Source organism: Astatotilapia calliptera, chromosome 23 (genome assembly GCF_964374335.1).
Source record: "Astatotilapia calliptera chromosome 23, fAstCal68.1, whole genome shotgun sequence".
Taxonomy (NCBI): domain Eukaryota; kingdom Metazoa; phylum Chordata; class Actinopteri; order Cichliformes; family Cichlidae; genus Astatotilapia; species Astatotilapia calliptera.
In genome coordinates this window covers 26,318,623-26,342,258 of record NC_137443.1, presented here as the reverse complement: position 1 = coordinate 26,342,258, position 23,636 = coordinate 26,318,623, and the positions used below count along the sequence as shown (strand labels likewise).

Sequence of the window (23,636 nt, the reverse complement as noted above, 5' to 3'; positions counted from 1 at the left end):
TGTAAAGTTTCAGTCACTATATACATTTCAGAAGTTTTAATCTTGGTTTATATGCTTTTCTACGGTGGCCCCTAGAGACAAAGCACATACAAATTCCAAAGCACATACAAGCTCCGAAGCACGTGCAAGCTTTTGTTACCTAGTAGCTACACAAGCCAGGAAGTACCAACGACCGGATTTGGTGCGTGGTAGTAACAGGTAAATGAACTTTTTTTTTTAAATTATTTGAATATACATGAGTGTGGTTGTTCTTTCCTTGCAGGTGTTTTCCAGCAACTCCATGTGTTTGCAACAAACTTGCCGGGTTTTTTTTTTTTGCAAATCGAGCTCAACACTGCCCCTAGCGTCCTGGAGCACTTCCTTTGTGTTTTGGAGTTTGTACGTACTTTGTCTCTAGGGGCCACCGTACTTTTATTGTAATTGAGTTACATTTATAATTTAAAAACTTCTTGTTATTATCTTGTTATTGTTATCTTGTTATTGCAAAGGGCCAATAGGCTTATATGTTACCCATTGACCAAGTGGTCCTATGACAATTCTGGGTGGACAGTGCTTGCAGGTCAGTAGATCACCCTTTGAAAGCACCATATACATCTTGGCAACCAGTTTTATGCTAGCAACTGCCAGTAATCACTCGTTAACCGGTTGAGGAATTTGCACTTTTTCTTAGCAACCAGTGGTTGGCAAATCATTGCTAACTAGTCTTTAGGCCCGTGTGATGGAAGCTTTAGACTTGAAACCAGCAGTTAAGATCATAAACTCATCATAAAATGTTTACTGTAGTCATGGGTGGATGGATGGGTCAAGTGAGACGTATGATCATTTTTCTCTTTTGTTTACAAAGCTTTCACAATGGTTTAACTTCTTTTTGAAAACCAAAATGCATACCCTTGTTTCATTTACAGTTTATAAATAAGACTAACCATAGTGTGTAAGTATCCACAAAATCATAATTGCTAAAATAAACTTTGTTCCGAGCCATCAGCTGAAGAACGGCAAAACACTCTTGTACTAGAAGGGCACAGGGACAGTTGTTAGGCACTGGAGGAGACAAAAGGCCCATAAATTAGGCTGTGAGACAGCCTGCTCTGTTTTTGCTGGTCTGTTCTTATTCACATGGTCTCAACAGGTGACATGTTATGAAAACCTGGACACTCCAACGTTTGTTCGTGCTAGTCGGGGATGCTGATTGAGGATGCAGATGTGATTCAGTGGGTGTTTAGTGGAAAAGTGTGATGAGGCATTTTACATGCTGTTGGGGGGGGGGCGAGACGGTCTGCTGCTTGGACGACTACAGCAGCAGCAGCAGTTGGCTATTTTAAATCTCTACATTCTGTGTAAAAGAGGTACGTGAGGGGTCCTGTTGTTCCTGGAACTGTGTTTTATGGGAGACAGACAAACAGCCCAGAGCAAAAAACACACAAACAGCTGTAGACAAACAGTATGTAGACATGTGGCTGCCAAGTGATGAGCTAAACTGAATTAACTTCAGTAGAGATGTGTGTTTAGAGCTGATTTCCTGTTCATCACTAAACAAAACACCTGAAAAAAATGTGTTTTAAAATGTGAAAACATGCTAATATTGAAAAAAAAGTGAGTCCACAAGCAGATCTGTTTGCTTCTCTTTGTTTGTCAGGAGCGGACATGCAACATCGATGGGATGTGTTTTGCAGCAGGAGACTCCAATCCCAGCAGTCCTTGCCTCCTCTGTGACCCAGACGCCTCCAAATTCACCTGGTCTGTGAACCAAGGTACACACAACTCGAAGTGGATCTCACCGTCTGAAAGGAGAACAACATTTTCTACCTAAACAAACTCAGAACCATCATTAAATTCTGCCCGTGTACTTGGTTTTCTATCTGCCTTCCAGTCAACTCGAGATGAACAACATCAGGGAAAAAAGGCATTTATCTCACCGTGTCAGTGCAGTGGTAGCCATCCAACTGTGGTCCTGTTTGTCTCCATTAGCAGATCAAAGGAGCAGAGGTTTAGGTTTCCCAGCATGCCCTGACCTGCCACTTAACCACTCTCGGAGCGGGAGTAAATCACATGGTTGGTTTCCACAGCAGCACAGACAGGCAAGATTCATGCAAAAAGCAAAGGGACGCTGGAATAAATGACCAGCGTAACAGTTAGTCTTACTTTAAGGATTAAAATGTAGAAATGGATTTTATTTTCTCAGTTTTCACGTCTCAAAACTCAACTACAAAGTAGAAAACAGAGGAATAAATGCACAAGAACAAAACACAATATACAGATGAACTTGAATGCATCTATAAAAATTAAGCTGTATATTCATCTTATATAATAAATATACAGTTATGATCCATACTGACGCTGCTGTCCACCAATATCGGTTTACACTTTAGTACAAAATAAAGTGAAATCCTCTTTTAGGAAGGCAGGAAACGCATAAACATGTATGTACATACAGTATATGAGGTATATGAGTTTGTACAATTCTAACAAGCTTGAAAGTCAATATTTGGTGTGACCACCTTTATTCTTCAGCACATTCTGTCTCTCTTAGGCAGCTTTCTTGTGATTTCTTTAAGTTGTCTTCAGGAATAGTTCTCCAGGCTTCTTGAAGGACATTCAAAGCTCTTCTTTGGATGTTTCTGCCTTTTGTTCTGTTCTCTGTCCACATGATCCCACACTGCTTCAGTAGTGTTGAGGTCCGGGCTCTGGGGAGGCCGATCCATGACTGATAGTGCTCCACTGTGTGTTTTTCTATCCAGGTATTTATTGCATTGGCAGTGTGTTTGGGATCATTGTTGTGATGAAAAATGAAGCTACTGTCTATCAGATGCTTTCCAGATAGCATTGCATAGTAGCTCAAAATATTTTCTGTGTTCATAATTGATCAATTTTGAGAAGTTTTCCAACACCACTGACTGAAATGGAGCCCAAACCATGGCAGAGCCTCCACCGTGTTTTATAGATGGCTGTAGTCACTCCCTGTTGTAGCTCTCTGCTGACCTCCTCTGTACATACTGACAATGATTTCAACCAAGAAAGTCAAATCTGGATCTGTCACTCCATCAGACCTGTTGCCACTGATTTTCAGTCTAGCTCTTGTTTAATGTGGCATACCTCAGCCTCAGCCAAAACATTACTGGGAAATAAAGCTGAAAAGAAAAGAAAAGCTCAAGTCCAGAGGCGGTCATGCGTGCTTACAATGATTGTTCCAGAACAAACCTGGAGGTGTGTTTTTGCCAAACCAGGGTTCCCTGTAAAGAGCTTATTTCAGCACAGGAAGCTCCTGTCATCAAACGCTTGTAGTAGGAAGACAGTAAATAGTACGGTGGGAATAAGAGGTGGGATGAAGTGCATCTCAGTCTGTTTTTGTCTGCATTATCAGTCAACAAGCCTCCGACCTTCCACCGGCCTCAAAGCGACTTGCAGACATTCTCCAGCGAGAACTTCGTCTTCCAGTTTACTGCATCGGACCCCGAGGGCTCGGCCCTTCTCTTCCAGCTGGAAGAGGGACCAGAAGGTGCTGTCCTCTCCCCTGCTGGCCTCCTTATCTGGAGGGTCCCATCAGTTCCAGAGAAGGAGGGGCTCCGGACGAGCAGCTCTGTCCGCTTTACGCTGTCTGACGAGTGTAACGCCCAGAGCACCTTCACTGTGGAGGTAGAGTGGGGATAAGCTGCTAAGCAGTAGTCTGCTGATGTAAATGTGATACACTGATGTTGTTAGATATTAATAAAATCCAGACATTCCTCAGCAGTGTCTGTGTTTCCCATCTGCAACACAGATTGTCGTGGTGCCGTGTGGCTGCCAGAATGGACGCTCATGCGTGACGGATATTAACTTTCCCGCCGGCAGTGGGAAGTACCTGTGTGTGTGTCCCGAGGGTACTCAGGGCAAACTCTGCGCCGACGACATAGACGAATGTCTGTCGGCTCCATGCTTGGGCAGCAAGTGCATCAACGTGGCCGGTGGGTACAGGTGCGAGTGTCCTGCAGGGCTGCGAGGTAAGAATGATTAAAAACCTAAAGATTTTTAATCAAAAATGAACAAAATAAAAGCCCTTGATGTTTAAGGCTGTTTTGTTTAGACACACTGGGCTGTTCTGACATCACATGTTTGCAGTCGCGGAGGATTAATCCCAGTGATGGTTTTTGATTACAGAATCAACATCCTCTGTGTGTGTTTTTGGCAGGTTTAACGTGTCTGGAGGATATCAATGAATGTGAAAGGAAGCCCTGTTTTCCGGGAGTGCAGTGCTTCAACAGCTTTGGCTCCTATGGCTGCGGCCCCTGCCCCAAAGGAATGGTGGGAAATGGGACTTCGTGCACTGGTAAGTATGGGCTTACTGCATTACTACCCATAGGCAGTTTATAAAAAATGGAGCTCCACTAAGAGACACTCATTCGTGAGCCTCTGCTCCTCCACATTTAAAGGAGCCATTGAGGTGGATGCCTCCTGCATGCCTGCTAATTGAGGTTTTCCCAGCATGGGAGTGGACCCCTAGGCAGACCTGGTGAGATTATGTGTTTCAGCCGGCTTGGGAATATATCTGCTTCTGCCCCCCATAAGAGAGAGGAGGTGGCTGTTGAGAGGAAGGTCTGGGCATGCCTGCTTAAACTGCTGCCCCTGTCACCAGAATAAGTGACAGAAAATGTAGCTTCTAGGTCTGGAAATATTAAGGCTGTGTGGAAGTTCTTTAATTGTGCATTATTTATAATACCCAGCAGGGGGTGACCCCTCTGGTTTCAGGAAGAAGCCAGATTGTATAGAAGTCTATGGCTAACTGACCCTAATGCAAACCAACTCTTCCATGATGAGTGGTCAGATAACCAGACTGAACCAGAAGCTTGGTTAAGGCTACCAAACGCATCTGGTCGAGGTGCAACTTGCTAAATGACATAAGGGACCCGACAAAATATTAGTGGGAGTGTGTGTCTGTATTTTAGCCTGTATGTACACTTTTGGCCCAGTGTGGATTAGAGAAAATCCAACACAACTTCAAACGTGTGCGCCCAGTTCTTGTTTTTTTGAAGTCATTAACTGTACAGTGCTGTACAGCATTGTCCCATTGCATGCTGTGCAATCATTCCACCCTGGAAAAAGAACAGTTCAAAGAAATCATTAAAAGCCCAAAATTGCCATGACATTCGTGCCCATGATGAGTAGATGTAAACTTCTGACCACAATAGTAGAGCAGGGCGATATGGCCAAAAATATTTATCACGATATATATTTGAAAATTTGCGATAACGATATAACCGACGATATAATTGATGCAAGACAAAATACAACTCCACAACATTACTAGCGCAAAAAGACAACCTTCCATTTATTTTCACTTAAACAAGAAGCTGGTTTTTATGTACATTAAAGCTTTATAAAAATGTAACAGTGCAAATGCAAATTCCTTGCTGAAAGTTTAACCAAAAGGCATTTCCAGTAGAAATGGGCTGACATATCCTGAGCATAACCATGTATAATATCCACTGAAGTTAAAAAGAGGTGCTTTGCAACATTAAACTGCAGTGTGCAGTACGCATTTTTCGGACCATAAGGTGCACGGGATTATAAGGCACATTAAGCGAAACAAAGCAGTCAGATAAATCAAACTTTATTAAACTCATTCTTCTTGCTTCCTCCACTTCTGTACCATTGATTCATTAATGTTGAATTCTCTGGTAGCTGCTCTATTCCCATGTTGTTGCAGTATATTAATGACTAACCTCGTATTGTGGATGGATTATCTCAGTTGTTCTCCTGACTGAAGTTTGGTCCGTTTACAGCATCCTGCCATGCGATTGCATTTGTCTCTAACCATGAAGAACCTTCACGTTAACTTTTATAAGTGGAAAAGTGTTAGTGTTCGTCCTCCAGCTTCACTGTTTATGTTATGCTAACATAGCTGTGTTGCTAGCGATCACGTAGCACATCATTATATACCAGCTAGCCAAACTTCAGTAACCCTACAAACGTCACTGCTGTTTAGTTTCCTGCCTTCATTTATGTTGGAAGTGATAGCAGAGCTGTACGTTTGAATTTTTTCAGAAATCTCTCAGTCAGAACATGCAATATCATGCTTAGGTAACTAGCGAAACTAGCGAGCTAACTTCCGCTAGCTTCCTGCTAACTTCTAACTCCGTTAAATGTAATAACTTTTGTTTTCATGGATGCCTGGAAGTTAAACTTTATAGTTACACCTGGTAAAGCAGCAATGCTGATCGTTTTATTAAAGATGAAAGAATTTAGACAGTTTTTAACTCTAAGTGATGCTGCAGTGTTGTTTGACCTGAAGCATACGGAGTTTAGGACCCAGATTACTCCCAGATTTAAGAGCATCTTAGAACGGCCGCTTGCATGTTCTGCAAAAAAATGTGCTTTGTTGTGTATCTGACGGACAAACACCAAACCAGTTCCACATCACGGAAGTTGCACCATTTTTACAAACCAATTCTGGTTCATCTGTTTCACTCAACAATCGGCCATGTGCGTATGAAAACAAAGGCACTGCGCATGCGCGTTTTACTCCCATTCTATCGCGATATTTCATTTTCCTATCGTTGCCTAACATTATACCGGTATTACCGTGAACGGTATAATATGGCCCAGCCCTACACAATAGTATATGTCTTGAGCAGAAACTGAAAGGAAGCTAGGCGTGATTAAGTAACGTCAGGTGGCGTCACGGCACCCAAACGAGACCACTTATTTTCCTATAGTTAATCCTGCTTTCCAAAACAGCCCTGAGTTTAACAGACACTGCTGTTGTCTGAGAGGGTGTAGCCCCTCTGTACAGTTTACAGCCTCACATAATAAAAAAATAGTCAATTTCTCTATTCATTTCCCAGCAGCATTTATCATATGTTCATCTGTTTGTTGCTGTGATATTGGTTCGAGCATTCCAGCAAACTTGTAGCTAATTTTGTTGTTGTTCCAACTACATTTAAATTAAAGCAGCTATCCAAAAAAAGAGTGAATTCGTTCATTGGAGCCGTGTGTCCCGGAGGAGCACTCAGCAGTGAATGGAAACCAGATGGCTGATAGTGCTGCCTTGTACTGTGACTGCTCACGTTGTTTTGGAAAGACTTTTGGCTTCCACCAAAACTCAGTAATTATATAAAAATACATGCATAATATGGTAACTTCTGCTGTTGCAAACCTGCAGCTTTATTTGTTTCCTTTATATTGTTGCAATCTGTGCCAGTCGGTGGGAAATGCCTCGATGTTGAAGCACACTTTGTTTTAGGTCAAAGAGGGTGTTTCCAAAATTTTCAAGGCTAATGGCTAATCAGTTATTATTTTTCAGGCATGCAGAGATCTGTCTTTTTTCTCCAACATTCAAGGAACATGACCGTGTCTTTAGGCAGCTATGGTGACGTGACGAAGAAATGCTATCTCAATTAAGATACTTGTCACAATACAAATCCTGCCATAAACCTGCATTCTATTTAATGATCAGTAGTGGGCGATTCCTGCAGGTTTTAGATGTGTCCTTGATCCAACACAGCTGATTTAAATGGCTAAACGACCTCCTCAACATGTCTTGACGTTCTCCAGACGTTCTCTGGTAATTAACTTATCATTTGGTTCAGGTGTGTTGACCCAGGGTGATATCTAAAACCTGCAGGACACCGGCCCTCGAGGTCTGGGGTTCGACACCCCCGAGTTAGGCAGAGCAGTCACGTTCCTAACTCCAGGATTTATGGGTGTCTACGGGAATTGTTTCACTTTTGGTTCCTGGATTTTAACTACAAAGATATTGTTAACTGAAGATGAGAAGTTAACAGCATGCTGCAAGCACAACACTGGTGCACGTACCCATACTTGTCAAGGTGAATATTAATACAGGGTTAAATTAGTTGCTTTCACGATCTAAAGAGAAAAAAAGCCCCAGAATTCTCACCTAAAAGACATCATGTTGATCCATATTCTATTCAATTCAGTTTTATTTACATAGTGCCAAATTAACCATATTGCCTCAAGGTGCTTTATATTATTTGCGTAAGCACTGGGGCTGATGTTGCATTCCTGCAGTCACATTATCCTTCCAGTAACAGAAGAACTCTGTGGTGTGTGTTTACAGGAGTTTCTGCCCCTAAAAGGAAAAAAAATCTGGGTCTACAGTAAAGCACAGAACATTAATTAAACTCAGCAGCATATTATTTGCCATTTTTATGGGACCTTGTGGCAGAAGATTCACAGGGACAGATAGTTGGATTTCCTAATCCCCTTTGTTCTTTAATCCTCCACATGTCCACTGAGGGCCTTCAGCTTGACTTGTTTGACCTCTACGCTCAGTTCATTTTAAGACGCATAACTTTATGTGTCAGTGGAGTTGGACAAGGTCCTTAAATTTTAAATGACAAGCAGGTCACAAGTTTAGATCCACTCACCAACGGCATGAATGTCATAGTAAATGTGGTTCTTTTGAGGATTTCTTTGAAATGTTCTATTTCCACGGTGGAATAATTGGACAGCATATGTCTTTAAAACAAGAATTGTGTGCAGAAGTTTGAATTTATTTTGGATTTTTTATAATCCAAAAAGGCTCAAAAGTATACATACAGGCTCAAATACATTCATAAACTCACTTCAGTCTTTTAGTATTTGATGCTGAAGGTTCCAGATCATCAGTTGCACAACAATTGCACATTAAGTACAGGTTATTCAGAAAGAAAAGAAACTTAGCAATACACACCCAAAGCTACAAAGCAGTTACCTTGAGATTAATGAAACGAACCCTTTAAACCCTTTAACCTCTCCAACTAATCAGTTGTGGTTTGACAAATCAACCGTCATTGGTAGTTTTGACGAGTCAACCGGGCAGAAGGAAGTTCAGTTCTAATGAAAAAGTTGAGAAAAGTCAAGTGTCAAAGGTAAAGGTTTTGGAGAGGCATTCAAAACTAGACTCCAAAGTCTTATTGAATCTGCCTTAATTCTAGTAAGTAAGAAGTCTTTGCTGTAGTAAAGCAGGATGAGTCAGATTATTTGACCTGCTGCCATGTCTGAAGCCTGTTGAGGTTTTCTGCTACTACTGTGGCAAGAGATATCTTTACACAAACTTGACCCAAGGTCTCGTCTCTTGCTGGGAGTCACAGTTCATTAAACGTAACCTTTTGAGCCCTTCCAGGTTTTCTGATTTACAGCAACCTCCACATCCTTCACTGTACCATCTCTCTTTTTTGGTCCTTTATTATTGATTTAATGCAATGTGTTCTGAAGTGGGTGATCTTGATGCTCAATTGGATGTAAAAATTGAGGATAGCAATCCAGAACATAATTAGTGGCTTTCTTATTACAGTATTTCTCAGTCCAGCTGCCTTCCCTTCAACATCTGCTCCTCATATGACTGGCTACGAGACACCAGATGTTCTGCTCCAACCACCCAAAATAAAGACAGGCGCTTTCCTGAAGACCTCAAGCGGTAGCTCCCCGCAGATGACAGCTGAGGCCAGGAAAACAGTTCCAAGAATTGACCCACAAATGAAATCAACCACCTGGACAAGGACAGCAGGAATTAGCTCCAGCCCTGAAGTCACAATAGCAGAAACCAGCAGGCGCAAAACACCAACCGTTCCCCAAACAAATATTGATTCTTCACGGGAAACTCAAGCAGCTAACCTAAACCTATCCAGGACTAACACAGACATGTTCAAGAACCTCTCAGAGATTGTTCCACGCCGAGTCAAACAGGAGCAATCTAAATTCAGAAACACTACAAGCAATCCTCCGACTGTAGCTTCACCATCAGATCATGATAGACCAGCTGCAGGTAAGCCCCAAATTTCCAAAAAATTCCATTTAAGTTTTCCTTAATGTGCGAGGTATCACACTGTGCTGAGCCTCAAGCAAGTATGAAGACAAGGAGACTTTAAAAGGGAACATTCAGTCATTCTGGCCATAATGTTTTATCACAGTCATTAAAATAAGTACCAGGAAAATAATTCACATACTGTAGTATACATATTTTTTTTAGTTTAGCTATAAAAGCTGCCCTAAGGGGATTCAGGATTTCAATTTGAGAACACTTAAACAGGTCGTTTTCAGATGTTAGGAACAACCGACCAATGTGATCTTTTTTTGGAGATCTTACCACTGTGTGTGCTTGAACAACCATTCAGAAACAGGGAAATTCACATAAAACAAAAACAATTTAGACAAAAAAAATATTGTTTTTTTACTCTGTATTCAGGAAAACTGTAGTTCAATGATATGTTACCTTACAGAGCTAATGCTGCAGTCACAATAGGAAAATCAGTGGAGACCATGGCACACCCAAGATCATTGCGATCGTTTGTGAGCAACTTTCAATTTTGCTGCTTCTTGAAATGGTTGTTTCAAAGACGAGGACCAGATCTGTGATCACTCGCAGTCAGCTGCCGTCTTCAATGAGTCATCAGTGCATCAAGATAGTTATAAAACAAGCAATAAGATCAAATCAGGCTTGGTTGCAATTGAATGGAGTCAAGTTGGCAATTACATGCGTCAGTTACTTACTGTTTATGATAATACGGGATTAACTGTGATAAACTCATTGGCAGTCTGTCTGCATTTATAAATGAGTTTGCAACTATTTGTAAACCTTCACCAATCTGTTTGAGAGAGGTCAGACTGCGACTGTATGGAGACACGTTGCCTCCCACAAGGAGGCCTGTGTGCCTTGTGATCAAAAGTGAACGCCCACAGGTTGAAGGTGGAACACCGTCAGTGTAATCGTTGATTTTTTCCTCATTGCCTATTACTACTCTAGTCTGAACCATTACAGAGCACACAAGGATATTTGTAAGTATATTAATATTTGATACTTGTAAGACTAGAACTAATGAAAGAAAGCAAAAATGAACTTTGCAACAGTTTTATTTGTATGTTTTCAGAGATGTCAGAGATGCAGATTGTGTTTGCTACAATCCGAGCCTTCTTATAGGACAATGATTGATCTCATACAACTTTATCTCCCAGGATCAGTGAGGTCTTTGGCTGTCAGTTTATCAGCTACATGCGCCAGCAGGCCCTGCTTTCCTGGGGTTCAATGCATCAACCGCAGACCGCCACATGTGGGCTACGTCTGTGGCCGCTGCCCACCTGGACTTTATGGCAACGGTCGCATCTGCATGAAGAACTCCAAGGAAGGTGAGGGAGCTTTTACATTTAATATTTTAATGCGTTTGGGGATAAGCTTCCATGATTTTTAAGTCTTGTCAGGGACTTTGCAGGAACCAGAGTGATTATAGAGTTTTTCACAGGCCTTTAGGACATTTAAAAAAAAAAAAAGAAAAAAAAAAGCAGTTGAATGCAGTTGAAGTTTCCTTTAACCCTAAACTAACTAATGCTGTTGACTTAATTCAGCCATAGATCTACTTACACTGGCTGGACATCAGGTGTTTCATAACCTTTGGGTCACATCTAGCCCCACACATGATTGGTCAATGCTGTAATTGAGTCACAAAAGCAGCCCAAATTGGGGTGTCTGCTCTATATAGCATATTCTTCCGATTCTTTGTACAAAAACACATTGTGTTGTTTTTCAAAGGACAAAAATAAGCATTAATCTGATGAAAACATCTGTCAGTAATGTGCATCCTTCCATACACTGTGGTCTGCTTTTAAGAGCTTATTTTGCACTCGTTATATTCTGGTTTCCCTGATGTTGCTTTATGTGTTTTTCTTGATTGGAAAGAATGTCATTTATTGCAGGAGATAAATCAGCATAAGTGGTTGGAGACTGCCTGAATGAAATAACCACCTCTGGTGCATTGCTTTTTGAGTCGGTTCCACAAAGTTTCTACAGCAGATTCCTTAATGTGACTTCACACAAGGGGAGATGGTGGGGGGGCTCCCAACTCTAAAGAGACAGTCTGATTCCAACTTAAATCCCTTTATTGTGGACTGTGTTTGTCTGGAGAGTCACATCACCACAAACAAGACATTAATCGCTTAAATTGCTTTGCTGTTCTTCTCTTTACTTTTATTTGTCCAAGGACTGAAAGCAGACATGCTTTTTTCCTTCAGCATGTCATCGTTTGACCAGATGTTCTGCTTTTCAATTTTAGTTTTATTTTGCTGTATTTTATCATTTAACGCAGCGTTTTGCAGATTCCTGTCAAACTTCTGTTAAGCCTGTCAAGCTGTGTTTAGTACGCAGCGACACATACGCGATACACAGCAGAATGACATCAATGGCAGCTTTATAATGACATGATCTGTAGCACCCAAAGCTGCTGCTTTAGCATATTTTAGTAATCTAATGCTTCTCAGTAAAGATTTCAAAGCTATGACTGGAAATTTACGTTTTGGGGTAGAAATATGAATATCTTAGGGCTCAGTACCTCAGATCTAGTTGCTGGTTGACCTGGTAACCATTGGCCGCTAGGGAAAAATTTATATTCCCTGACTGGTTGCAATGAAACTGATTGCTAAAACCTCAGTTATGCATGCCTAGAGACCAATCAATAAACCCCTGCTAACCACCAATGAATAAACCGCTTGGCATGTCGTTGCTGAAGGTTGCGAGCTGTTGCTAGGTGAAATTGGTCACACAGAACTTTATAATGTTGCCCTGAAAACCTCCTTACAATTATTTTGGTCACTGGGACGCTGTCACCAGTTGTTTGTATGGAAGATGCTGTCTACAAATACTTACCAACTACTCACAGAGTGGTGAGACTGTGAAAAATCCAACATGAATAGGAAGTGGCAGTCATTTGAAAAGTTGCACCTTCTAAAATGTCTTGGTTGCAGTTTTTACTTTGAAGTTAAACATTTTCTGTTTACATCTTGAGACAATTTTTTTTTTCAAATTTCACTAATTTTGTGAGCAATTGCATACTGTTTGCAGGCAGGTTAGTGTCATAAGAATACATGTGACTGCAGCAATCTGCTAGTGGCAAGGGTTTTCATACTGCACTCTCTTTGTGACCACTTTCACCTACAGACAGCTAGCAACCATTAACCAATCAGTTGGGAAAATACACATTTTTCCCTAGTAACTGGTAGTTGCAAGCAGCTTTGTGACAGGCCTCTAGTGTGCGTGACTGGCAATCTATTTCACAGCAACTGCCAATAACCCCTCACACCAGTCTGAGGCCTGTGTAACTGAGGCCACTCTGCTGTTCTACTTAACTCTAGTTAAGGCCAAATCATATTTCTTTCTGTAACATATTTTTAAACCACTGGAGATGACCAAAGTGCTGTCCATACCACTGTGGAGAACATAAATAGATCGAAAAAATAGAAAGAAAGACAGAATACAGGATCCAGTTGTATAAAATCAAAATATAAATAAAATTAACAAAGGTATTCTAAAAACAAGACAGAACAGGATAGAAATGTAACACTAAAATATAATAAACAGTAAGAATATGTGAAGGCCATCAAAAACATGCATGTCTTTGGGGGTTTCGTTTCGTTTCATTAGAGACTTAACATTTGATTGTTCCAGAGTTATCGAGTAGGCACTGCCAAATCTCCCTTATTTTGTAGAAAAACTACAAGCAGTTGATCTTAAAAGTAATGCCTTTTTGGCTTGATCCGGATTCTATCAGCAAAGAAGTGGATGAACTATTAGATTTCTGCAAGAGCATATGCAAGGTAAATAAAATAGGCCCTAAACTGGAACCTTGAGGCACACCATAAGTAATTGGGGCTGTACATGAAGAGAAGAACCCATTTTTCAGGACAGTGCCTTAGATGCTAGCCTAATCCTCAAGAGGGTTCGCAAGAAAGTAGATCTAAATCTTACTGGAAACAAAATGGCACAATTACTGGAGTTTAAAGGCAGCACGTCATCATTAAAAAGTTTGTGTAGAGCATATTTTGTCCTGAGGTGTGATCGGAAATTTTCAGTGGCTTAGTCTAAAAAAGAAAAAGGCTGAGCATACAGCATTTTCTCCATGAATTCCATCATAGAAATATAAGTTCAGAAATAAAAATTACTTAACTCTTTTCAGGCAAGGTTATTTAATAAGGACATGGACTGCTTTGTTAGCAAAATTTGTAATCTGGGAAATTGAAGGTTCTGGAGTGTCCAAAAACTGTGTAGGAACAATATCCCAAGGGCAGTTGTATAAATTATAGTCATGATTGTGTCATCAATGTGATATACAAGCTAATATGACCGTTATCCCTTTCCTCAGCATCCAATCACCTGCCTCAGCAGCAGACACTAGGCAAGTCCAGCCGATCCTCATATGGAAGTAGCAGCAGCAAAGTCGTCCATGTCCACCTACCCAACTTGCCCAACAGGTATGGTGTCAAGCACCTGTCCTCATCCTTCATTAGGTCGCACCAAGTTACAGGATCAGGTAGAGAGGGTGGCACAGGAAGAAGAGAGGCCATCATTTCTGCTTCGAGGGATGTCGCTGCAAATACTCACATCACACGTGCCAACCCTAGATCAGACACTGGGACATACGCCAGTGCCTCCAGGGAGATTGTCATGCCCCATGTAACAGTCTCCAAGGTGAGTTGGTAACTGTTCAAAGCATTAAAAGAAAATCGTACAGATGGACATTAAAGTCCATTTACTCACTTTATGATCATCTTCCAGAAGTCTGAAGGAGCTCTTACTGGTGCCACGCCTGTTAAAGTAACTGCCGCTGCACCTCGGCTCTCCATTCAGCCTGGAAGAGTAACGGCAGCTAAACAAACAACCCAGCATCAGCTCAACCACCTGACATCCACCCAGACCAAACCCTGGACTCCACCAAGACCTGCCCTCCCACTTACAGCAGCCCTCACTTCTCTGTCCTACTCCCTTTCTGAGTCTGAGTTCTCTGCAGACGGGGATGAAACTGAGCCAGGATCAGAGATGCCGAAGATTGTGCCAGTGCTGACCCTCACAACACCCGACAAGGTCTATAGCTCCCAGGCACAAAGATCTACATCCAGCCAGTCATCAACTGGAAGTGGTACACTAGCTGACGAACATTTGATGGCTTGTGCTGAACGGCCATGTTTTCCTGGTGTCCAGTGTGAGCCAGCTAAGGATGGGGGCTTCCGCTGTGGAAGGTGTCCAGTAGGATATACTGGAAATGGGCATACCTGTAAAGGTAAACTTGTTCTCTCTTTGATATCCAAATATCTCAAATCGGCAGAACCAATTTCTAATGGTGTTATTATTCATATAAGATACAGCTATGAAAAACAGTTTTCAACAGGACTCTTCTGCAGCAATCTTGTGTTAACTAAGTACACCCCATGAAATAGCTTAGCAGCAATAACATGAAGTAAACATATATGACTTAATTTGTCACTGTCACGTCACTGGGGATCACTGTGTTTCTGTTCATTGAGGTTTGAAGGTTTGTTAATGCACGACTATTATAGGGTCTGCCAAAAAAATTGGCAGGTTCAGGTTGGGGTCTGGACTTTGACTATTTTGATTCTATTTCTTTTTCAGCCATTCTGTTGCTGCTGTGCTTGGGATCATTGTCCTGTTAAATGACCCAGTTTTAGCCAAGCATTAGGTTTGACTCCAGAATTCTTCTGTATACAGAGGAGTTCATGGTGAACTCACTGATTGCAAGGTACCCAGGTCCGGGGGCTGGGAACAAGCCCAAATCATCACCCCTCTTGACAGTTCTGATGCAAATTTGCAAACCTAAAATTTGCAGCATGTTCAGTTGTATTATTGTAGGGTCTTTACTAGGGGTGCAACAATACTCGTATCGATATTGAACCGTTCGATACAGTACTTTCGGTTCGGTACGCATATGTATTGAACAATACAACATTTTTTATTTATTTTATCAACTTTTCTTCTGACGATGCTGTCTGTGTTGAGTGCTCAGTGGATCTGTGTTTGACTACTCCGCCTAGGTTGCACTGTCGAGTGCAGATCCACTGAGCACAACACAAGCTAGCAAGATAGAAGCTAAGCTCGTTGCAACATGGCAACTGCCTCAATGCTGCCCAAAATTGAACCTGCCCCACCCTCATTCAGATCTGGCATTTGGAACTATCTTGGTTTTCATGTGAAGTATGACCCTGATGGTAAGCACGTCATGGACAAAAGTAAAACAGTATGTCGGATGTGCCACGCAATGCTCAATTTGTGGGAACTAGTGTTAGCGCAGTTAGCTTGTTAACGTGTTGACGCCATCCAGCCACAAGCACGGGGCGATCCGTGGTAACGGAGATTTGCCGCGTTATGGCGTTAATGCCATTTTAACGAGATTAACGCTGACAGCACTAGTGGGAACACAACGAATATGACAGCACATTTACGCCGACATCATCCTATTGCAAAGACAAGTGGAAGCAGAGACTCTCTTGTTTGTTTATCGCCCACTTCGCGCCACAAACAGGAAACCAGCGGCTGAACAACAGCAGCACGTTTAAGCTTGATAAGCTGTTGTTAGAATTTATTTAATATTACTTTCTACACCAGGATCTTTTTCTATGTAGCTGTCGGCTGGTAACTGTGCAGGGGCGGATCTAGCAAAGTTTAGCCAGGGGGGCCGATAGGGCATGAACAGGGAAAAGGGGGCACAAAGACATACTTTTCTTTCTTATTCTCACTTAAAATGTCCAGCTTTTAATAAATAATTATCCGAATCTTACACCCAAAGTTTTAATATGATGTAAAATGTATAGAAGTCCATTACTGTATATAGTAACTATTAAGTCTAATATACCCTAGTAAGCTATAGTACTTTTTCCTTTGGGAAGGTACCATCTGTGCAGTCTGCAGTTCTGTTGAAGAAAGACGTTGAATCTATTTAATTATTCTTGAAAAATTTTTTATTTTTGTGCATTTTTTTTGACACTGCATCAAATTAAAGTTGATTACGTCGATTAAGCATCATGAGGTGGAGGGTGGGGGTGGTTCCCTTTTTTTTTTTTTTTTTTTGCTGGAAGTTTGCAACCCTATTAGTTAGGTTGCTTACTCTTTAAAATACCAGAATAGGGAGGATGGAGTAGGTTTAACTTTATTAGATTGATCAGTATTGCTGAACTATGAAATATTTTGGTTGTAGTGTATTTTTTGCATACAGGTATAACAGAATAGCCTTAGTGTTTGTTTGTTTTTTAACTTGAGTTTGAACTTATACAAAATGCAGCAAGATATTAAAAAAACAGTTTTATTGATTAAAAAACACACTATATCGGATTCATATCGGTATCGGCCGATATCCAAATTTATGATATCAGTATCAGTATCAGACATAACAAAGTGGTATGTGCCATCTCTAGTATGTAGTCCATGTGCCACAAAAGAGAGATAAACCAGTCTAATAGAAAAATATATGTAGGTTTAACATCTTAACGCTCCTCCCCATCTGTGTTTCAAGCTGTTTGCAGGCATGCATGCGGTAGGAACATGGAGTGTGCTGCGCCCAACACATGCCGCTGCAAACCAGGCTACACTGGATCTAGCTGCCAAAAAGGTAAAAAGCAATAGCATTAGAATTTATTTTTTAATAATTTAAGTGTAAAATAATTGTTTTCCCATATTTTATTAGCCATCTGTGATCCGGGGTGCAAGAATGGTGGGGTTTGCATTGCACCAAATGTTTGCCAGTGTCTCAGAGGATACCATGGAGAGACTTGTCAGGAAGGTAACGTTTGCTTCTGTTTCCAAGTTAATCCAGTTCAGGATCTATTTAATGCACATTTTTAGTATAACATACTGAGACAACAAATTAATTAAAGGCTTAAAACTTAAGAATGATTAACTTTTATAATAGCTTATAAATTCTTCAACTACCTCTGGTAGCTGCTATGAAGCTCACTTAACCATTAAGTAATACTGTAAATAACACCACCTCATGTATACAAGTAACAACCTGAGGTGATGAAAAGTGAAGTGACAAACACTACACTTCCTCTAATGTCCACTTGAGGCTGCCTCCAAAAAGTATGTCAATCCCATTGAGCCCCATGTTTAAAAAATCCAAATTTACAGCAGAAATAAAAATATTTACAGCCTAAAACGAAAACTATTTCTTTATAAGTAACCCAGTTAAACTGTATTAAGGCTTAAAATTACACAGGGTTCAGTGAATACAGGCACTAGCCGTCACTTTAGTTAATCAGAGTCATTTAACTGGACCTCTGGACTATGTTTATAGTGTTGGTGCCTGTTGGGGCATTTTTAGTAGACAGGTAATATGGTTTGCTGTGCAGTCCCACATGTTCTGTGAATCGTCATTATTTTATCTTTTTGTTACTTAATGCTAATTAGCGGGTATGTATTTTGATAGATGTAATTGAACACCATGCAAGCTAGCTACGTAGATCAGATTAATTCCAGCTCCACCAATACAAAGTAAGTGTGGGTGTGAAGCTAATATTGAGCTCTCAAAATAAGTCTTCACAAACCAATGACTGATGTCGCAGTGGTTATGTCCACTTTTATTTACAGTCTATAAGAGCATGCACTAAAAACATGTCAGTATTACATCTCATTTCTAAACTCCATGTGTGCAGCCTTGTGCAGGTCACCATGCGAAAATGGAGGCACCTGTGTGGGACTGCAGACCTGCTCCTGTCCTTACGGGTTTGTTGGTCCTCGATGTGAAACAAGTGAGTTTACTTCTTTTATATCAATATCAGTGAAGATCTTTTAAAACAGCAGTACATTTGTATACATTGTTCTTTTGTTTCGGGTATTTCTTTCTAATTTTACGGTCTTAATTTACAATATTTTTTTTTAAAAACTTTTTCTTTCATAACTGTTATTGTGGTCTCTTCCTATTAAAAGGGAGGTCTTCCTCCCCACTTTCGCTAAGTGCTGTTCAAAGGGGATTGTCTGATTGTTGGAGTTTTGTCTCTAATGTTGTAGAGACAAAACTCGTCAAGGCCACAAAAATCAACATAAAAATCCACTGAATTGAATTAAATAAATGGGTTTTTTTTTGTTGGTTGCAGTGGTGTGTAGCCGTCACTGTCAAAACGGAGGCCAGTGTGCATCTCCAGATGAGTGCATGTGTACACCAGGCTGGACTGGACCGTCCTGTGAGACCGGTGAGTTGTGTTACTCATGCTGTAGGGGGCAAAGATCTGATTTAAGTTTAGGGTAAAGTTTAACTGCAAATTTTGTTTTCCAGCTCTCTGCTCCCCTGTCTGTCTGAACGGAGGTTCGTGTGTTCGACCGAATACCTGCGAGTGTCCTCACGGTTTCTATGGTGCACACTGTCAGAACGGTAAATCTACAGCAGGCTAGATTCAAAGCTTAAAGTGTCTAAAAGCATCTAAATTGGGAGCTATTCTGCTTTTACCTTTTTCAAAATCACAAAAATACTGTTTTAGTGGTTGATTCTCATATTAAACATGACCAGTTTTTCAAATAATCAGGTTATGTATGTGTAGTGTATTAATAGAGACTGTTTATCCTAATACTGACATTACAGATGTCTGTTGGTGAGGACTAGCCAATCAGAAGAAAGCTAGGTTAAATGGGGAGGGGCTAAGAGGCCTTGTTTCAGAAAAAAGATCATCATCATCATCATCATCATCATCGTTTATTTGTATAGCACTTTAAGAACACACCAGGCAGACCAAAGTGCTGAACAACACAGATCAAAACAACAACCAAATTAAAAATACCATAAAATCATTACAAACAATAAAATAAATAAGAAGGTGTCAGTTTCCTACAGAGTTAAAAGCCAGGGAATAAAAATAGGTTTTCAATCTGGACTTAAAGACCTGCACTGATGACGCTTGTCTAATTTGGAGGGGAAGGTTATTCCAGAGCATCGGAGCCGCAATTGAAAAGGCACGGTCTCCTCTGCATTTCAGCCGCGACTTAGGGACCGACAGCAGCAGCTGCTCAGCTGAACGGAGCGAGCGAGGAGGAACATGTGGCTTCAGCAAGTCAGTTAAGTACACAGGAGCCAGACCATTTAAAGATTTAAAAACCAATAAAAGGACCTTAAAACGAACCCTAAAATCAATGGGAAGCCAATGCAAGGAAGCCAGAACCGGAGTGATGTGATCGAATTTCCTACTACCGGTTAAAAATCGCGCCGCCGCATTTTGCACTAACTGCAGGCGTGACAAGGTGCCCGACCCGACCCCTATTAAAAGGGAATTACAATAGTCCAGACGTGAGGTGATAAAAGCATGAATAAGAGTTTCCAAATTGGGTTTGGAAAGGAAAGGCTTAACCTTCGACAGGCGTCTGAGGTGATAAAAAGCTGATTTTACCACCCCACTTACATGACCTTCAAAAGTAAGCGCAGAATCAAGTTTAACACCAAGATTAGTGACTGAACTTTTCAGATGAGAGGTCAAATCACCAAAATCAACATCTGGAGAATCAGTAGAACGATGCGGGCCATATAAAATTGCTTCCGTTTTGCGACCATTAAAATTCAAAAAATTATTTGCCATCCATAATTTAATATCGCTAAGACAGTCAAGCAGTGATTGACATGGGGAGGTATCCAAATGACTAAAAGGTAAGTAAAGCTGACAGTCATCGGCATACAAATGAAATGACACTCCGTGTTTACGAAAAATCGCACCAAGGGGGAGTAAATACAGCGAGAAAAGTAATGGCCCAAGGATAGATCCCTGGGGCACACCCCAAAGCAGAGGGGCCACAGAGGAAGCGGCCAACCCCAGCTTGACACAAAAACTCCTTTCGGAAAGATATGATTTTATCCATGACAATGCCAGATCAGAAATTCCCACACAGTGATGTAAGCGGGAGATCAGCAGGTCGTGGTCCACTGTGTCAAATGCAGCTGTCATATCCAATAAGACAAGCACAGCATATTTACCACGATCAGTAGCAACAAGAATGTCATTCATAACTTTAACAAGAGCTGTCTCCGTACTGTGAAAGGGCTTAAAACCAGATTGGAAAATTTCAGACAATTGCGAGTCGCTCAAATAATCCAACAGTTGGGTATGTACAATCCTCTCCAAGATCTTGCTTAAAAAGGGAAGTTTGGAGATAGGTCTAAAATTTGACATAGTAGAACTATCAAGGCCAGGTTTCTTAAGTAAGGGGTGTATGACTGCATGTTTAAAAAGATGAGCTGAGGGGCCCAGTAGAAGATAAATAAGGATTCTTTTGAGCTGTTAATCATGCAAAGCTACTGGAGTGCAATAATATAGGAAAAACAGGACTTTTTCTAATATATTTTTTCTCCTCCAGCTGTCTGCAACCCTCCCTGTAAAAATGGTGGTCTGTGTATGAGAAACAACGTCTGCTCATGTCTGCAGGGGTACACAGGGAGACGGTGTGAGAGAAGTAAGCACTTCTTCTTCATCTCCTGGTCATCTTCCTTGTCTGCAGATGCTCCAGTTACTTTAATTATCACTCAGTTGCTTTTAAAGATGACGAAGTGGACGAACTTGTGTCACTTTAATTTCCAGATTGTGTGCTTTTACTGTCATGTTTTGGACAAACTAAAGAATTAATTGATTAAAACTGTCTCCCTCATTCCTCCTCTCCAGGTGTGTGTGAGCCCATGTGCATGAACGGTGGGCGGTGCGTTGGTCCAGATGTTTGTGATTGTCTGTCCGGTTGGCGAGGGAAGAGATGTGACAAACGTACGTGTAATGATCCGTAACGCTCAGGCAGACACGAACACCTGAACACTTCTTCTGCTCTCTTCTTATGTTGACCTACAGTCAGAGTACAGCCTCTTTCACTTCTAAGGTTTTACATGTTTGGGGATAAAAAACATCCTTAGCAGAACTGGAAATGAGGTAAATACAACCTCAGATGAAAAACATTAAATAAGAACATATTTTTGCTCAGTTTAAGGTCCTTGCTTCACCCATGATCCACATCTCCAATAGGTTTCATGAAATTCTGCTCTGTAGTTTTTGTGAGGTGACAAACAACGCTGCAAACGTTCCTCTGTTCTCGCCTTGCTTTCGTGCCGACCTCCTGAGCACGCAGCGAGTTTCTCAGACTGACCTGGCAACACCTCCGCAGAGGTGCTTCACATGTGGAAACCATCAGGTGTAGTGCCTGCAGAGTTTCACTTGACTGACCTTTGACCCTCGCAGAGTGGTAACAGTTACCTAAGAGACAGAAGTTCAAAAGAAGAAGAGATTAATTACAGATAAGTGTTACCTGCTGACTTGCTCAAGCTTTCTTAGGAGAACTGTTGTTACCCTCAAGTCCTACTCCGGTCGAAGTGATTTAAATGTGTCATCAGAGTGAAGGCGGGGCTCTGTGTGGACTTCTGTGACCACAAAGACCACATGACACATCCTTCAGTTGGACTCCAGCTGTGAGAGCCGTGGCTGTGTGCTGTGATTGACATGTCGGGTGTGAGCACAGCCCTGCACCTCAGCTATTTAAAAATGTAGATGTCAATTTGTTAATTGACATTATGTATTAAGTGAATGAAAAACAGAACAAATATTTGATGATGATGATGATGTTCAGAGCTTTCTGTCATCGTGTGTCCTCTCAGCCAGCTGTCTGCAGAAGTGTCTGAATGGAGGCGAGTGCGTCGGTCCAAACACCTGCCACTGCGCCCCAGGGTGGCATGGCACGCTGTGTCAGATCTGTGAGTATCAAAACCAAACACACACTCATAGGTACACTAGAGGGACAACAATAAGACAACCTCCAAAACAGGAAAGGCCTTACAGGTGAAGGACACTCACAGCTTTTCCTTCCTACTCTGCTTTTTTTTTTACTACTTTTGCCTTTGGCTAGCCTCAGTGTCATTTCTGGTAGCAGTAGTGACACTGAGGCTGGACCTGGACCCTAAAGAGGTTGCACAGGTAGTCCAACTCCTCCAGGACGCCACATCAATACATGCCATTGTCAGAAAGTTTGCTGTGTCCAGGATCATGTAGGAGATCCCAGGACACAAACAGTTACTTTAGTTTAGGGTCTGATGTGTTATAGTGCAGGACGTTAGGCTGCCTGTAACATCGTTCAGCATGAACAGCTTGGTGGTGGGTCAGTCATGGTCTGGGGAGGAATATCCCACAGACCACTGCAGGCTACACAACCGTACCCTGACTGCCATGAAATCCTTGGACTGACTGTCAGACCATATAATGGCGCAGTGAGTCCCGGGTTGCTCCTGGTGCGCGACAAAGCCCAGCATCATGTGGTGAGAACAGGCAGGATGCATGGAGGACGTAGGCATCGATACCATTGATTCGTTGTCACACTCAACAGAACTCCTCTTGGACATTATGTTTTGGTCCATCTGACACCACAAGGTTGCACCTCAGACTGGGACACCATCCAAGGTTCCCGAGGTTGTCAGTCTTGCATAAAAACTACAGAGAACAGTTTTGAGTTGTTGCAATGAAATTCCAAGAAACGGGATCAGCCCACTGCATCATTTCTTCACTCTGATTTTCAGGGTGTCTTTGAATTCAGTAGGTTGATCATTTTCATTTCTGTCAAATGACGTGGCAGTCCATGTTAGTACAGATATGTTTCTCTCACAGGCCCACTAAATATAAAGTAAGAGCTTTTTTTTAAATCTCATTTTGTTTCAGAAATGTTTTCTTTGTGCCTTGAATGATAAACTTCAGCTGGGATCTTACAGAGAACGTTGTAGCAGGACTGATTTATTTGATCTTCTAACTGTGTATCTGTTGCTGTTGTGTCTCAGCTCTCTGTGAGCAGAAGTGTCTGTACGGCAGTCGCTGCATCCGGCCGAATGTCTGCGCCTGCCAGAATGGATTCTCTGGGTCGTTCTGCGCCAGGAGGGTAAGAACTGAACATG

The 23,636-nt window shown here is 41.5% G+C and overlaps 1 protein-coding gene across 1 annotated transcript in view; it reads left to right on the top strand.

Moving 5' to 3' along the window:
- The window catches only part of LOC113015807 (von Willebrand factor D and EGF domain-containing protein), a 40,595-nt gene that overhangs the window by 13,979 nt on the left and 2,980 nt on the right, over positions 1-23,636 (top strand). The window contains exons 16-32 of the mRNA XM_026158128.2: positions 1,637-1,751; positions 3,362-3,633; positions 3,758-3,977; positions 4,166-4,303; positions 9,272-9,742; positions 10,930-11,100; positions 14,103-14,428; positions 14,516-15,017; positions 17,262-17,357; positions 17,433-17,528; positions 18,400-18,495; positions 18,841-18,936; positions 19,020-19,115; positions 21,080-21,175; positions 21,382-21,477; positions 22,356-22,451; positions 23,523-23,620. Of these exons, the coding sequence (XP_026013913.2) occupies positions 1,637-1,751; positions 3,362-3,633; positions 3,758-3,977; positions 4,166-4,303; positions 9,272-9,742; positions 10,930-11,100; positions 14,103-14,428; positions 14,516-15,017; positions 17,262-17,357; positions 17,433-17,528; positions 18,400-18,495; positions 18,841-18,936; positions 19,020-19,115; positions 21,080-21,175; positions 21,382-21,477; positions 22,356-22,451; positions 23,523-23,620 (3,081 nt within the window). The remainder of the gene's footprint in view (positions 1-1,636; positions 1,752-3,361; positions 3,634-3,757; positions 3,978-4,165; positions 4,304-9,271; positions 9,743-10,929; positions 11,101-14,102; positions 14,429-14,515; positions 15,018-17,261; positions 17,358-17,432; positions 17,529-18,399; positions 18,496-18,840; positions 18,937-19,019; positions 19,116-21,079; positions 21,176-21,381; positions 21,478-22,355; positions 22,452-23,522; positions 23,621-23,636) is intronic.